The 15574-nt window shown below is 34.0% G+C and overlaps 3 protein-coding genes across 4 annotated transcripts; all 3 read right to left on the bottom strand.

Moving 5' to 3' along the window:
- Positions 1-1401: 1401 nt before the first annotated feature.
- On the bottom strand, positions 1402-3074 carry LOC105167875 (ras-related protein RABA1f). The gene is made up of 2 exons (XM_011087721.3): positions 2713-3074; positions 1402-2115 (listed from the first exon to the last, which is right to left on the bottom strand). Exons 1-2 carry the CDS (start codon positions 2931-2933, stop codon positions 1683-1685), a joined length of 654 nt encoding a protein of 217 aa, XP_011086023.1. The 5' UTR covers positions 2934-3074; the 3' UTR covers positions 1402-1682.
- Positions 3075-4195: 1121 nt separating this feature from the next.
- Positions 4196-7330, bottom strand: LOC105167874 (WUSCHEL-related homeobox 9). Of its 2 annotated transcripts, none has more exons than XM_020695859.2 (5): positions 7017-7330; positions 6528-6793; positions 5618-6388; positions 4581-4756; positions 4196-4410 (listed from the first exon to the last, which is right to left on the bottom strand). In XM_020695859.2, exons 2-5 carry the CDS (start codon positions 6667-6669, stop codon positions 4405-4407), a joined length of 1095 nt encoding a protein of 364 aa, XP_020551518.1. In that variant the 5' UTR covers positions 6670-6793; positions 7017-7330; the 3' UTR covers positions 4196-4404. The 2 variants fall into 2 exon arrangements, with proteins under 2 accessions (XP_020551518.1, XP_011086022.1); XM_011087720.3 differs by having other exon boundaries at positions 4581-4837; positions 7017-7329.
- Positions 7331-11985: 4655 nt separating this feature from the next.
- On the bottom strand, positions 11986-13708 carry LOC105167873 (rac-like GTP-binding protein RAC13). Its single transcript, XM_088884080.1, has 7 exons — positions 13346-13708; positions 13194-13281; positions 12984-13093; positions 12782-12844; positions 12610-12675; positions 12415-12480; positions 11986-12347 (listed from the first exon to the last, which is right to left on the bottom strand). Exons 1-7 carry the CDS (start codon positions 13442-13444, stop codon positions 12243-12245), a joined length of 597 nt encoding a protein of 198 aa, XP_088740206.1. The 5' UTR covers positions 13445-13708; the 3' UTR covers positions 11986-12242.
- Positions 13709-15574: the final 1866 nt, after the last annotated feature.

Here is a 15574-nt window from a genome sequence, read left to right as displayed (position 1 = left end):
TCAACTCAAAGCAGTGGGAGGGTTGGGCAAAATCATACCCAAAAAAAAAAAAGAAGAAATTTCTACTAATTTTCACTTGCACTACCATTTGGCTTACACATGATTTTAAAGAACAAGAGTGTGTACATGCACCCTCAAGTAATGGTAAATGCTGGGTTTAATTGTATTTATTTTCCCATATATTAGGAGGTATCAAAAAAAGGATTTTAAATATTGGGGTGGCAAAAAGTATTTTGAAATTAATTTTATTTTTTGTATTGTAAGACTCCAACCACTGAATTTTTTAAATTTGGCCGGAGTTTGCTTACATGGACAAAATTTAAGATTTTTATTTGGTGGTTTTTGCTGACTTTTTTTTTTTTTTTAAAATTAATTGCCACCTAAGCGTTTAAGTGAAAAAAAAAACCCTGCCATATAAGCAATTATGTGGAAAAAATAAAATGTTTTTTTATTTGAATTTTTTATTGATCAAACATTTTTTTTTATTTCTCCTCTACCACATATTACATGAAAAAAAGTGTCAAATTGTATAAAAATAAAATTTTATTTATATTATATACTAGCTATTGTGGCACGTTATCTCTGAATGTGTATATATAATTTTACCCATTTTAAAATATATCAATGATTTAAAAATATATATACGTAAAATTATAAAAAATTAGGTTATAATATTATAAAATATTTTAAATCATAAAAATGAAAACCATACAAATTTAATAAAAAAAAATTGACCCCCACCCCCCTCTCCACCCTTCTACCCCCTGCCTCCACCCCCACCACCACACTCTGTCTCCACACCGCCGCCTTGGAGAGGGGCGGAGGGGGCAAGGGGCCTGGGCGACGGCAATGCACATCTGGACGCCTTCAAAGCCCCCCTCCCCTCCTCCCCCAAAAAAAAATTACACAAATCATTCTTATTTTCACCTGTAAGGGGTGATTACATAAAAAAAACAAGAATGATGTATGTTATATCAAATAATATAAATGTAATGATCCTTCAATGTCTAGAGTGGAATCTGCAATGTATTTTTTTCCTTAAATGTTTCTTGAGTGTAAATAATTTGGGCGTGTTATTATATACTGATCCAACAACTCACAGTTGATATGAGTATGACATTGAATTTTGGAGTCTAAGTTATGATAACCTGGAAAGCAAACAAATTGGCTTGAAATAAGCAGAATAGTTGAAATTGCGGTGAACTTATTCATAAATGCAAAGGGCAGTAAGTTAGGGTGATATGTTACTATATATGTAGTGGAATTTGATAAAGAATGAAGTAAAGTTTATAGAGGCAGAGAGATAGAAGGAGGGTGTAGTATAAATTATAGGATGATGATCATCGCAGAGCAGAGCTAAGCTTAGAAAATACATATTTTAAAAGCTTATAAAGGAGAGGAAAGCAGGAGAGGAGCATCAACTAACCAAGAGATGAGGCCACAATTTCACTTAACTAAAACTTCATCTTCTCTTTAATTATATATATAGAGTGTATAAATCTTCTTCCATCTATTTTTGCAGTCAAAAGTATAGAAGAATCTATTTCTCATTTTGTTAATATGACTCAACAACAAACAAATCAATAGCTTCCCACTATACACCTTCCAAGTTGGTCAATGAATTCCTTCACACCAAACTCTATGGTTTCTTCTTCTTCTTCTTCTTCTTCTTCTTGTGTTAGTTAGCCTGAGCAGCACCCACTGTTCTTCACGGCTGATACATCGTCTTTGCTTCCGATATTAATAGTTTGCCCCTTGGGCAGAGCCGACGGGTCATCCCCTATGTCCAGAGCCTTCCTGCTCACCACGTGGTAGATTTGTGTCAACACTTCTGTGAAGGCATTCTCAACATTCAGAGCTTCCAGAGCTGAAGTTTCCATGAAAAACGTGCGCTCATTTTCTGCAAATGATTTTGCTTTGTCCGTGGGAACGGCTCGCAGGTGTCGCAGGTCAGCTTTGTTTCCTACCATCATGATGACGATGTTTGAGTCCGTGTGGCCTCGCAGCTCCTTAAGCCATCTTTCTACGTTTTCAAATGTCACGTTACGTGTTACATCGTAGACGAGTAGAGCGCCAACCGCTCCTCTGTAGTAGGCACTTGTGATTGCACGGTACCTTCAATTTGAAAGAAAATCATACATTTGTGAATGAGCATGAGTTGGAGATTTCTCAGATGTTTTCTCTTCCTGTTATTTCAGCAGAGCTTCAACATTTCGTAACATAAAGGTTATCTTGAAGTTAACAAGGGTATGGATGATAGATCATATTTCACGCGTTTATGTCACAAAACAGAAACATTGAATGCAGTCATGGCCTAAAATGTATCAATTTAATCTCCTACACCAAATTTCCTTTACACAAAAACATCAGCTCATCATACCACAGCCGCCCTTTTTCATTCGTCCTTCACCATCATTCTTGAAAAAAGCAATACATAGTATTTGGAAAGAATCTTCAAAGGAAATAACGTATTAAACAGACCACGACACAGGCTGAGATGGTGAAGATCAACCCCATCAAATTACATTGGCAACAAGAATTCGGAGGGCAAAGATAAGAAGAGCATGAATACAAAATCATGGGTTCTCACATATTTTGATTTCCGTTCTTCCGCAGAATCCAGGCTTATTTATCAAACTGTATAAGATCTTCGGCTCTAGTAAAGAAGGAAGAACAGAATTGGGCGAATGGTAAATGCAAGGGACTGATTACCTTTCTTGGCCGGCGGTATCCCAAATCTGGGCTTTGACAATCTTGTCGTCAACTTGAATGGAACGCGTCGCGAACTCAACCCCGATCGTGGATTTGGACTCCTGGCTGAACTCGTTTTTCGTGAACCGAGACAAAAGGTTGGATTTTCCGACGCCGGAATCACCAATGAGCACCACCTTGAACAGGTAATCGTAATCCTCATCCGCTCTGTATGCTCCCATTTCTCTGTTGTGATCTTCTCCGTATTCTAATCTTATTTATTTGTCGGATTACTGTTATTACATATTATTGCGATGGTTCTTGTTGCTCATCTGCTTTGTAGGAATAAGGAATTCTGTGTTTGTTTTTTGGAAGAATGAATGGTTTTTTTTCCTCGGAAGAATGAATGCTTTGGTTGTTTGATTCTTTTTCCCTCCACATTTTCAGGGATCTGTTGACGGTCCAGCTCCATACTCGAATACGAAACCGGGTATTAAACTGTGAAACTGGGTCATGCTGAGTCTTTCTATTGTATTCTGGGCTTGGCCCATTTGAGCGGAAACTTGGGTTTGGGTCTAAGAGTTCCAAATCTTGGTTATTGTCGAGTGCTTACATTGGTAAGAAATTCTTCGACTTTTGGTAAAATCATGCGAATGAAATCTGCTCCTATAACAACTTTGCATTCATTTTGACAAAAATAATAAATTTTTCTTCAAGCCCATTTCTTCTTCAGTTAGTGTACTTCCATCTGCCATGTCCAATTGGTACGACGACTGTTAAAGATTTTCTATCAGACTTACTTTCGTTTACATTAATGTCAATTTAGTACACAAAGTGTTACCCCGTATCTTTCTTGTTGTGTTGTAATTATAAAGCCTGAAACTCTGAGAATACATCCAAAAAGTAGAGAAATTGATTTCAGCGTTGTCTCATTCAATCCCTGTGGGGTAGCAGTTGAAACTGAGTCTTGTTTTGTGTGAAGTCATTTTGGTGATGATTACTATCAAGCTGATGTTTCATGGAAAGGAGTTCTTGCAGGCAGTTGACGTTTCAAACTCACTCAACCGTCAATCAAACTGTTTTCGTGGCCATTTTGGCAAGGAACTGACAAAGCCGTGATTCTTGTCTGGAATGACAATTCACTGCGTCCTTCAAACAGTAGTCTTGATTTGGCTTGATGTCATCCTTCAATCAGCTCTTATGATCTCCATGGAATTAGAATATAAATAGCTAGGAAAAGCAAGTTGGAACAGATAACTAATATATAGGTAGATCGTGTTGTAGTTCCAAAACCATACGAAATTTCATTCTCATAACAATGGAAATTAAGCCTAAAATGGTTGAGCTGTCTTCCCTAGATAACTAGTCGAATAATTCTTTTGTTGTCTGAAACTAAATTAATTAAATCTTTGGATGTGTTCATAGTAAACTTGACTAGTTCACATGACTCGAGGATTAAATCACGACATGCTTCTTATCATTAATTACAACAATTACCAATAGCTAGAATTTTCCAATTTTTGTACTAACTGTTGATTCGAAAGAACTGTAAATTAGCAAACACATACGGTCTACAGCATTGATCAAAACATAATGTCCTCAAGTAGTGCCTAAATATGGTTACATAGTCGTAACATGATAAAAACAAACAACAAAAGTTACAAACTAGAAATAGACAGCTGACGGCCCTCCTCTTCAACATCCTCAATTCTTCTAAATCTGTGTGAAACACACCAGAAAACATCAATCGTCAGTTAATTGATGCTACGATGAAGCAGAATACCACTATTACTCTAAAATGTATATATATGCCCAACTCAAAATTTTGGAAAAAGGGGGGGGGGGGGGACCGGAAAAGAAAAATGAAATAGGGAATTGATTTTAGTTACCAAGTCAATGGTCCTGTCATCTGGTGATGGTGTGAATGCCCGAACAAGGTAGTAGAAAGCACCATGCTGGAGGGGCTGCAGAGTAACACCCCACTCATTTGTGAGAACTGGCTGCCCGGAGGACTGTATCAGAACTGCATCATCACCAAATGCTTCTTTAACGTTGAAAGGTCCCACTGCAACCTCAAAACATACATCGTTGATGAACACTGTTGATTTTGGGGGCCCCGATTCCACTAAACCTGAACTTGCACCAGCTGCACGCGCATATCAAATTTACATCCCGATGATCTCTCTGAGAGTTTGTTTGGTACTTTTTGCAGTTTCTATTCTTATGCTATTTAGTAGCTTTCCAGCATTTTCAAGATATAGTTTATTATTAATTTGTTGGAAAATATTAAACATATATATATATATTGATTTGGGCCATCAAATCTATGTGTTAGATAGATATGGAAATGATAGAACTAATTAAAAAATGTATTCCATATTATTATTAATTAATAAATAATAGAATAAATAAAATGTGAATTTCAAATAATAAAAGGCGAAAATAAGAAGTTGGAGTCTTGATAACGAAAACAAAGGGGGCCCTCATCATCCCATTTGCTGTTTTACAAGACAAGTCGATTCCATGCAGACGTGCTAAAGCACATACGGAACACAGGGCCTAAGACAGATCCATCCTTGTCTCTTTTCCAAATATGACATAAATTACATTAGTAACGTATCAAATGCCAGAAAGAGAGACTATCATCAGTCACTTCTATGAATCACTTACTTACACTTACACATGCATGAGGAAATTATATGGAATGAACAAGAATGGTTAATTTCATCCAAAAGAACTCATCTTCCGGTAGGTGCACTTTCACAGAAACGGATGCTGTGATTTTGATTATAATTGTAGAAAACTGGATGTTAATATTAATATATTGGCCCGGGTACTTGGTTTTTTAAGTACTTAATTTTTTAATTAGTTAACAAGGAAGATAAACGGAAGAAATCATACAAGAAGTAAGGTTTTGAGCAAATACCTTGGAGAACATGATTGGTAGGTGATGAGACATAGAGAGATGGAGGAAAAATGTTAGGGCCAGCCGAGATTGGTGTATCAGTTACAGCGCAAGAAATCTGCTGCTGGAGTTTCATCTTGTCATCTTCAGACTTCTTAGAAGGGCCTTGACTCATCAGCATCAGTTCACCTAGTGAAATACTTCCAACACTATGATCAGCAACACAGGATACATCTGGAAAGCAATGGGTTAAAGCAGCTGCAGAAGAAGTTGATCCTCCAGAGTTTTGTTGCACAGGGAAAAAGAAGGGTTCGGTTAAGAAATCACTTGAAGCTTGGAAAAAGTGTTGGTTCACTGAAGCAGTCGGAGAATTCAACAAGTCTTGAACCACAGCGGTTGAGGAGCCCATAGAAAAGGGTTTTCCATTTGAACTATTGGGAGATGATTTATCAGAAGAGGACGATGAAGAAGTTGGAGGAGCAACAAGGGCGGCGGCGGAAACACTGGTGGTGATCGGCGGAGCTGATGTGGTATGTGGAGGTTGTTGGGATTTGTTGTTTTGAAGTTGGCGCTGCTTGTGTTTGCTTCTCGATTTTCGGTTTTGGAACCAGTAGAAAACATTGGCATCTCCAACTTGGCCATACTCCTGTAACTGAGCCCTAATCTTCCTTATCTCATCCCTGGGAGGATTCACCATTCCAGAATTAAAGATGGCTTCAAGAATTCGTATTTGCTCTGGTCTGGGATTCCATCTTGGTTTCGGCTCCGGAGTTCTCTCTTCACATCCACCCACTATTGGTCATCATTATAAAATCAATTAGACTTACATACTATAATGAAGTACAATCTTCTTAGGATATATTCAGTGGTGTGATTCAGATGCAATTTAATTCATTTGGAATTAGAATTGCGTGATTATAAATATATATACCTGGTGTATAAGGGTTTCTTTGAGAACCAGTTGAGATGTGAGAGGAGGAGTTATTTAAGTCATGCTGCCATTGATGATGTGTAGTACTGTTGCTGGGCTTGGATTTGAACATGCTAGGCCAGTGTCTGTTTGATGAACCCATGATTTGCAGAAAACTATGTTGTTCTTCCGCTGGTTTTCCAGTAACTCAATAATGAAACCCTCCACTAAGCTTTATCATATGCAACCTCAAGTCCTCCTCTTATAGCCTCTCTCTTCACTTACTTCTGTTAATTATCACTTTTTATTAATCAGCAAGCCAAAATGAAAATAAAAAAACAAAAAATGTCTATTTGAGTATAAATATACATCAAACAATCGTGGAAGGTTGTTTACTGATGAGGAAAAATCAGAAAGAGAAACAAAAGGGAAAACGCGTGCAAGTTTGTAGGCAAAACGGAAAGAGACATAAATATAAAGTGAATTATGGTGGAGAGTGCAGTTCCATACCTTTTCCTTACAAGTATGCATTAAAGCCTAGAATGCTTGTTCTCCACTCATGTACAATCCAAATTCCCCTCAGATGTGAAGCAAAGAGAGCACTGAAAGGAGCGAATGGCGGGCTTATATCGGAATGATCTTCAAGAGAGAGAGAGAGATTAATGCACGAGGGTGTGGGTGTGGGTGGTGCAGAACTGAACAGCACACACAAACAGAGAGAGAGAGAGAGAGAGAGAGAGAGAGAGAGAGAGAGAGAGAGAGAGAGATGGGTTGTTTCTGATCACAGTCTGCAATTTTCGAGGGGTTGAGGGGAGGGGGCGGAGTTGTTGTTTTTCTCTTTTGAGGTTTCTTGATATTATATATAATGATAAAATAAGAATAGAAGAGATGAGTTGTAGTAAAGTTGTATACGTACGTGAGAGTGATGAAAATATAAAAATATTACTGTAATCGGAAGAGGTGGTGGTTGCAGGGAATAAATGGGGGCGTTGAAAGTCAAGAAGCGGCAACGTATACGTATCTAGGGTTTTCATATGTTTCCATTTGTTTACATAATTGTAGTATTTTATTTTAACCGCCAAATTACATTTTTAATCTTACAAAAAAAATTCAACTAAGAGATTTTTAAAATAGTCCAAAATTGATCATTTCAATATATTTAATTCCATATTCAAGTATTGTCAAAAAAAAAAAAAAAAGCACATGCAATGCACATGTCCATTAACTTTGTTGTTTATACAATTAATGGACACGTCAATTTTTTTCAATTTTAGAAGACGCTCTCTGCCCGCTCCACTCTCCAATTTTGAAAATCCTGTTAAGTATATATTTAAATGTGTCAAATTTCTCTATTTTTGAATTATTTTAAAATTTTCATAAAATAGAGAATTAAAAGTGTTTATCCCTTGTCATATGAAATTAAAAATGTACATAATCTTGCTTATTATAAATTAGGATTGGGTTTTCATCACATATGTATTTCACATTTTCTAATAAAAAACAAAAAACTACATACATTCTTGGATAAGATCAAAATATTAAAAATAAATTATGTCAATTTTTTTTCGCATATATAATTTAAAGAATAATCCTTACTTATACATTTGAATTGGCATTACATGAGATAAAACATAAGATAATTCTGGTGTTGAGTACATGTACGTTAATTTATATGAGGATTAATTAATTATCAAGAATTATACATACATTGAATACCATAAATACACATGATTAATCACATATATATATATACGTATATATTAATTCCCTTAATGACAATGATATATGATGCATGCATGTAATCTTTAATAAAAATTATAGAAATCTGAGAAAGTCAAACAGAGTAATTCTCTGATTGACTCATATTGTCAAACTTTTATCTTGATATTGATTAATGCTTTTTGGTATCTGGTATTCATTGTATTAATTAATACCACCTTTTTGACTTGGGTTGGAAAGTGCAAATTTTAATTGTTAGGACGAAAGTTTGAAGGGCGTTACGTTATAGTTTGGATAGAAAAAGGTGTGATTATCCGTTTGTCACATTGGTTGGGATTTTCACTACGTTTTTTGTTTTTTTGTTTTCCGCTGATATCAGTGTGTTTGTGTATACTTCATTCCCTTACAAATGAAGATTAAGGACAGTAATTGTTTTGTGTAGGGGCTGTCCCGTCTGATTCCCACATCCAAATTATTATTATGATTAAACTAATACCCATTCTTACTACCATTCCTTCCCTCATTATTCTTACAGAAAATCTAATCACACACCAAACACCATATCAATACGATGACATGAAAAATATATAAGTACACGACACAACACGTATATCATATATTTTTAATTTTTTGTAAAATTAAAATATTTAATATATAAAATATCAAGATAAAACATTAAATAAACATGCATGTCCTGTATCTAAATTGTTAACAAGAATATATGGCTTCTAAAATATACATAATCAACTTTTTTTTTTTAAAAAAAAAGACGAATTGAGTTATTTTTAATCATTCAACTTAGGTAAATGATCATGATCATCTCTCATTTTTTTTATTAATTCATCCCAAAATTTTTAGTTCGAGAAAAGTAAATTAATTTTTTTTTATTTATCCTAAAGAATGTTTTTTTCTTTGTAAAAGATAACCCAAAACTTTTTTAAAATTATCAAAAAAGTTATAAACGTGTCCTACACCGTGTTCTCTCTCTCTCTCTATATATATATATATAACTAGACACATGAATGCGTTGTTCAACATATATTCAAGTTATGGTGCTGTTCAATATGTGTCTAATTTTATATCAAGTAATTTTTGTGCATTACAAATGTTCGCTTTCTTGTCAGAGGAAGAGAAATAAAGGATGTAAGTTGTAACCTTTTTATATATGAAAATTGTTAAAATCATTAATAATGTAATAGTTAGGGAAAAATTAATGAAATTAATCATGACTTCACTGTTAATACGATTAATATAATTGTTGTATGTAACCACACAGCGAACAGTTGCATAATGTTTGATTTTATTTTTAACTTGTTTTTGGGTATTTTGTGGAGATAAAAAGAGAAAAATAAAGATAAATAAAAATAAGTTAGAGATAGTGTGTATGTTTGGATTTGTTTTTGGAGATCATATAAAATAAGTTTGGTATATTTGATGTTGGGTAGTGAGGAGACAAAAAGTATTGTTTATTATCAAATCATGTCTTTTTTATATATATGTATAAAAATGTATATAATTTATTTGTAAATGAAGAGAGAAATTTTTATTTTGTCCCCAACTCACTCCCACAAAATACCTAGAAACAAGACAAAAATTGACAAAATATTGAATGTCAAACATTGCTTCGATTTTGAGCCATCTCGAAGATGGCCAAAAAATGAAGCCAAACATAATGTTGATTTCTTCATTTCTTTCTCTCTGAAAAAAAGAAAAATTGAATACCATTAATGCTGGGTCCCGGTCGAAGTACAAACATCATCCACTTCCAATAATTATGGTGGGAATATTTTCAAGGGGAAAAAATAGTCTTACAAGTTTTGGTGATGTTTATCGAATATTAATATTATAATTATGTAGCTTTTCCTCTTTGGTGACTTTCTCGTCCATACCTATAAATACTTGTACAAGGATTTACTTAATAGACACATAACAAAAACTCTAATGATGTAAGGATTTCTATTATAAAATTAATGTAGCTAGTTTAGTACTCGATCGATATTCTATTGCGCGAGACGTTATCTATTTTGGCTTCGTAAGTATGGCTTTGTATGAGCCTCTTGTTATGAAGATGAGACTTTGAGCAGTTTTTTGTCTGCAACTATTATGAGATGCTTTCTACATCATTAGCTCCCAGAAAAAGGGTTTGGAGGGACACGTGGTCTTGTTCCCACATACAACCCCAAATGCATGTAGTATTAGTCACTATTAGGTCACAACGGAGAATTCTCACCACTAAACTACAATCACATCATTTGTGACTCAAACGAGACCGTAATGGATAATACTTGCTACAATAGAATATCGATTGAATCGCTAGTTGCATAAAAAATTATAAACACATAATATAGCTTGTACATGTATACGTGGAACTGTAACTGGATTAATCAGAAATAGGGAGGTGAATAATTAATTATGTTAAACGTAGAAGATGAAGACAATAATATTGAATGGTGCTACTTATGAGAAATGGAATAGGTAAGCGTGTCTTGCGCGAAATGCGCCTACAACCTTCACTAAATGCAAAACGTGCTCTTAGTAAATGCACCACAGGGCCAGATTTAATGCCCAATTTTTGTTGCACATGCAAATCCTTTACATTAACATCAGCACATACATATTCACTTCAAATCTTCTGTCCAACATATACAAAGATACTGTATATTTGTGATATATACATATAGGAATGAAAGAAACCATAAAAATGGCGCCCTAGTGGTTAAATATTCAATTGATCGCTTGAATTTGAACCTCACTGACAATATAGAACTTGTCATTTTATATTGGTGTATTATAAAATTGTGGTGCCTAGTTCATTATGCTTTGATCTAGTAACATCTGGAGTTGACATACTAACATGTTGGTGGGACTGCAGTGACACAAGTTGAGAATATACTTTGATACGATTTTTCTTTAATTGTTGTAGCTAGCTATGTTTGTTGCGACCTAACATTTTATTCATCAAAATATGGGGAATGAAAATGATATGATTTATCAGTTTGTTCGATTTACACACACTATTTCTTCTTTTCATATCATAAACCAGTATATAATATATATATATATATATATCACACATTTCTAGCCCACCAGCTCACTGAAATTCATCGGTTCTATTTTTCATCAAAAACATGTAAATTTATGTCTGTTCCTTGAAAGGGTACTGAGGGGGGGATAGAAAGATCTGTCATGATCCGCAAAACACGGGTGTATCCTTTATTACACCCAATTAATTGTTAATTCTGGGGAATTGAGGTTTGCTTTATATAAGAATTATCAACCCTGCAGATGGATCAGACTATTCATATGCTATTACCTTTTTTTTTGTTTTGTTTTTAAATATTTTACTGTCCGGCTCGAACTGCTAGACATGTTAGAGACAAAGGCCAAGCTTTAAGAATCTTGTTGCCAAGTTTCTTAATTATATATATATATATACAGGGAATGTCATCAAGTATATATGTAATACATTAGTTATAAGAGCAATGTTAGGTGTAAGAATTACGTACATTAATTAAGTAAAATACTTGTTCCTACAGTTAGATCTATGCTACACCCTATGCATTCCTTGTGTGCAAAAAAATGATCCCAACATGTAATCCTCGTTTTCTTAAGAATTAAGTAGATGCAAATCATTAAACTTTGGACATGGAGTGCAGCATTTTCCAGACCTTGTACCTACTTTGAGGATGCAAGGTGGGCTGCCGCCTCTGTTTCTCGAATGAAAAGGGTACACTAATGTCGTAATTTGGGGGGAACTGGATGAACAAAAGGAGTAACAACATTTATAAGATGAATGTAGTTTTGATACAGAAGAAAAAAATTGGTACAGCATAGGATTGTATCACCCATTAATCCTTTCACCATTTTTTCACCTCTCCTGTGATTGAAAAGTAGTACTGATTTATTAATCAAACCAACTGAAATGATTTCTCAACAAAACTCAGAGAGGTGAAGAAAAGGTGAAAGTTGGTTCTCAGTGATACACATACATATATAGGTAAAAATGGATCTTGAATTTCAAAGGAATGTGCATCTTCTTGACTTGCAGCGTGGCAATTTTTTCTTCATTTTTGGTGGGCGCAAAACAACCTTTATTGCACTATCAAACACGGCTTTCACATTCTGAAGCACAACATTGAAAAATAATGAGGAAAGATGGATGCATGCTATGATTAATCATTCATTTTACCTGTTGAGTTTTGGCACTACACTCAATATAAGCTACTGCCCCGATCATCTTCTTCAATTCTTCACCCTGGTTAAAAATTAGATATTACCCCATTGCTCCCACACTATACGTCTTCCACAAAATTACTGTGGTGAATGTCAAAAACTGAACCATATATGAGTAGATAAATATTCTATTTTTGTTGTAAGTTTTTACCTGCTCAGTTGTTATAGGAACCGCCCCAGGATGATCCCTTAGGTATTGTTCGTCTTCTCTCAAGTCTGCATATATAACAAACAAGTTAACAGGATACAGTACGTGATTTCTCGAATGTTCTTAGTAATGTTGCCTGTTAATGACAAGGATTATTAATTCTAGTAATCTTAGCAAGTTTGGTTCCCACAAGTACTATGGGTACATTTGGAGAGTAATGTCTTAACTCCGGAACCCACTGTGATTAAAAATGACCACATTAATTGTGTGAAAGAATAGAATAGGACCACTATTGTATTTCAGAATTAAGGGAAATAATGGGAGAAAAAAGGTAAAAAGAAAAAAAAAAAAAAAAAAAAAAAAACTATGTGGGTAACCTTCTTGTATATGTTCTCGTAGCTGGCTTTGCTGGTTACGGAAAAAGCCAGTAGAAATACGTCTGCTCCTCTATAACTTAGAGGCCGTAGCCTGTTGTAATCTTCTTGCCCTGGATCCGGCATTTACATGAGAACGTCCTATGTAACATAATTTTACTAATAATACAGTGTAAGGGTGATGTTGCTGTGAAGGGTACTTTGAATTATTACCTGCAGTATCCCAGAGGCCTATGTTCACCGTGTTCCCATCCACGACCACGTTGGCACTGAAGTTGTCGAATACAGTTGGAACATAATCCTACACGAAACAAAAGAGAATTATAAGCCAGTAATCAAAATTTCATAGACACAGAATTTCTTACCGTCGGGAAAGTATTGCTTGTGTAAGAAATGAGCATGCACGTTTTCCCCACGGCGCCATCGCCCACCGTTACACACTTGATAAACCTAGCAGTTGTCATTTACTTGTTTATATTCTATCCCCACTGTCACAAAACTCCAGCAAATGCTGATTTTCGTGCTAATCTCTGGCTTTATAGTACATTACAGTATGATTCAAATTAATACCAACCCTGATGTAAGAAAACTCACAAGGATGAGATAAACGAAGTTGTAATCTTGGAGGAGGATATATGGGAATTGAGAAAGTTGCCATTTAACAACCAATAAAATGGTAGATTTTCCCTTATCTTGAAATTGAAGGAGGGAGGGGCAAGTGGATTGCAACAAATTAGGTGTAGTGCGGGCAGTTTGATGGCTTAAGTGTTGAACAAGGCAGGCAAAATATGATCAAAAGCAGAGGATTGCTTAATTTATGACTAATATACTATGATTATGTAGTCTCTAGTTTTTGGAAGTTTTCTCCCAAGTCGTAACTTGGAAGTTATATTGGACGCGATTTTAGTGGAATGATGATTTTGAGATCTCATCCAATCAGAAAACAAAACAGCGTCTTGGGCTGGATTTATAATAATTATATGACAAATGTAATATACTTATCTTATCATTAGTGTACAATTAAAAAAAAATAATCAATCACGTGACAAATGAAATCAGACCCATTCATAAGATTTGGTTGTATCAGGCGTTGATATTGAAGCCTAGCATCCTTAATCCGAACCCAATTCATATTAATTTAAATTCGGTTATTAGTTAAATGCTTTGACCACGTAAAGTTATTTAAATTTCTCATTTTAGTTTAAATTTTGACAGTTCTAACGTCTTTATAATTATGCTAATTTGAATTTGTACCTACATAATCTATCATATCACACAGAATATCATCATAATATGTTAATTTAATAATTCACAACATCCAAAAATATAAATTCACATATACGGCATTTTAAGGGTATAAATTCAACGGCATTAAATTTCTCAAAAGGAATCTCACCAAACATGCTCACTTGCCTTGTCATGCTACGTTGGAATGGTACCATTGTTATCCATGCATACACTATACGCTCTAGATTCTCTAGGGGATGGGGGAGGAAGTGAGTGGATGTGAGTTTTGTACGAGCTAGCATTATTTTTTATAGTTTTGGAAAAAAAAAAAATTTATTATTCATATATATAATTTTCAAAATATGAAAAATCAAATCTTTTATGTTTAAAATATGTGAAAAATGTAATTGGCGATGCCGGTATTTTTCTCCTTTCTTTTCTTTTTCTTGTAAATATGTTGGTACACACACATGTGATAAGGTTGTGGTATATATTTACATGGCAAAGAAAAATAAAAATTTAGTACGTAAATTATACCCCATTTTAATAATAGTCCTCTATATTATATCAATATCAATTTAACCCGATTTTTTTTATATTACATTTAGTTCGATTTAATTGAAAAATACATTATTTGCTGAAAAATCATCATGTGACTTGCACATGATATTTAAATTGGTAATATTTCTGATATAAATCAAAGGTGGCAACAACACGTTGGTGATATGGTGCCAACTAAATCAAGTTCAAAAATATACGTAATCTATATCATAGTATATAGAAAATAATATAAACAATATTGATATTAATCATATTATGCTGATAATATTGATTTTTTTTATATAATTTTTTTGTGAAAAAATAATATCATATATTAATTGTTTAAATTATATAAATATAAATATAAAATATAATAGGTATATAGGTTATATATACATTGGGCATAAAAATATAAATGAGGATTCAAGTAATTAAAAAAAGCATAAATTTTTTCTACTGGCGTGAGTTCAAATCCCATATGGATTGCAAAAGCTTTTTAATCACTCAAGATCAGCCCACTTGAATGCCCCATCATCAATTTTGCCAGCATAGACAAAAATTCCCCCTTTAAAATTTACGGCCAAAAAATTAATTATGAAACCCTAAATCAAATTAATATTAATTGTATATTTTAAAAGATATATCAAAATTAAAGTAGATAAAGTTAACGGAGTAAAAATAAACAAAATTTAGTCCAAATTCAATTGGATCAAACGTGAACTAATTATATAATAAGTGCAACATATTTGTCATGTGGTTAGTACTGTACATCTTACAAAAAGTGACTATTCAGAAATATGATACACTTATTTTATAGTTGATTTGGT

The sequence above is a fragment of the Sesamum indicum genome, linkage group LG8 (assembly GCF_026168435.1).
Source record: "Sesamum indicum cultivar Baizhima isolate 11 linkage group LG8, ASM2616843v1, whole genome shotgun sequence".
Taxonomy (NCBI): domain Eukaryota; kingdom Viridiplantae; phylum Streptophyta; class Magnoliopsida; order Lamiales; family Pedaliaceae; genus Sesamum; species Sesamum indicum.
Note: the sequence above shows the minus strand (reverse complement) of the source record. Positions and strands in the feature narration are given on the sequence as shown.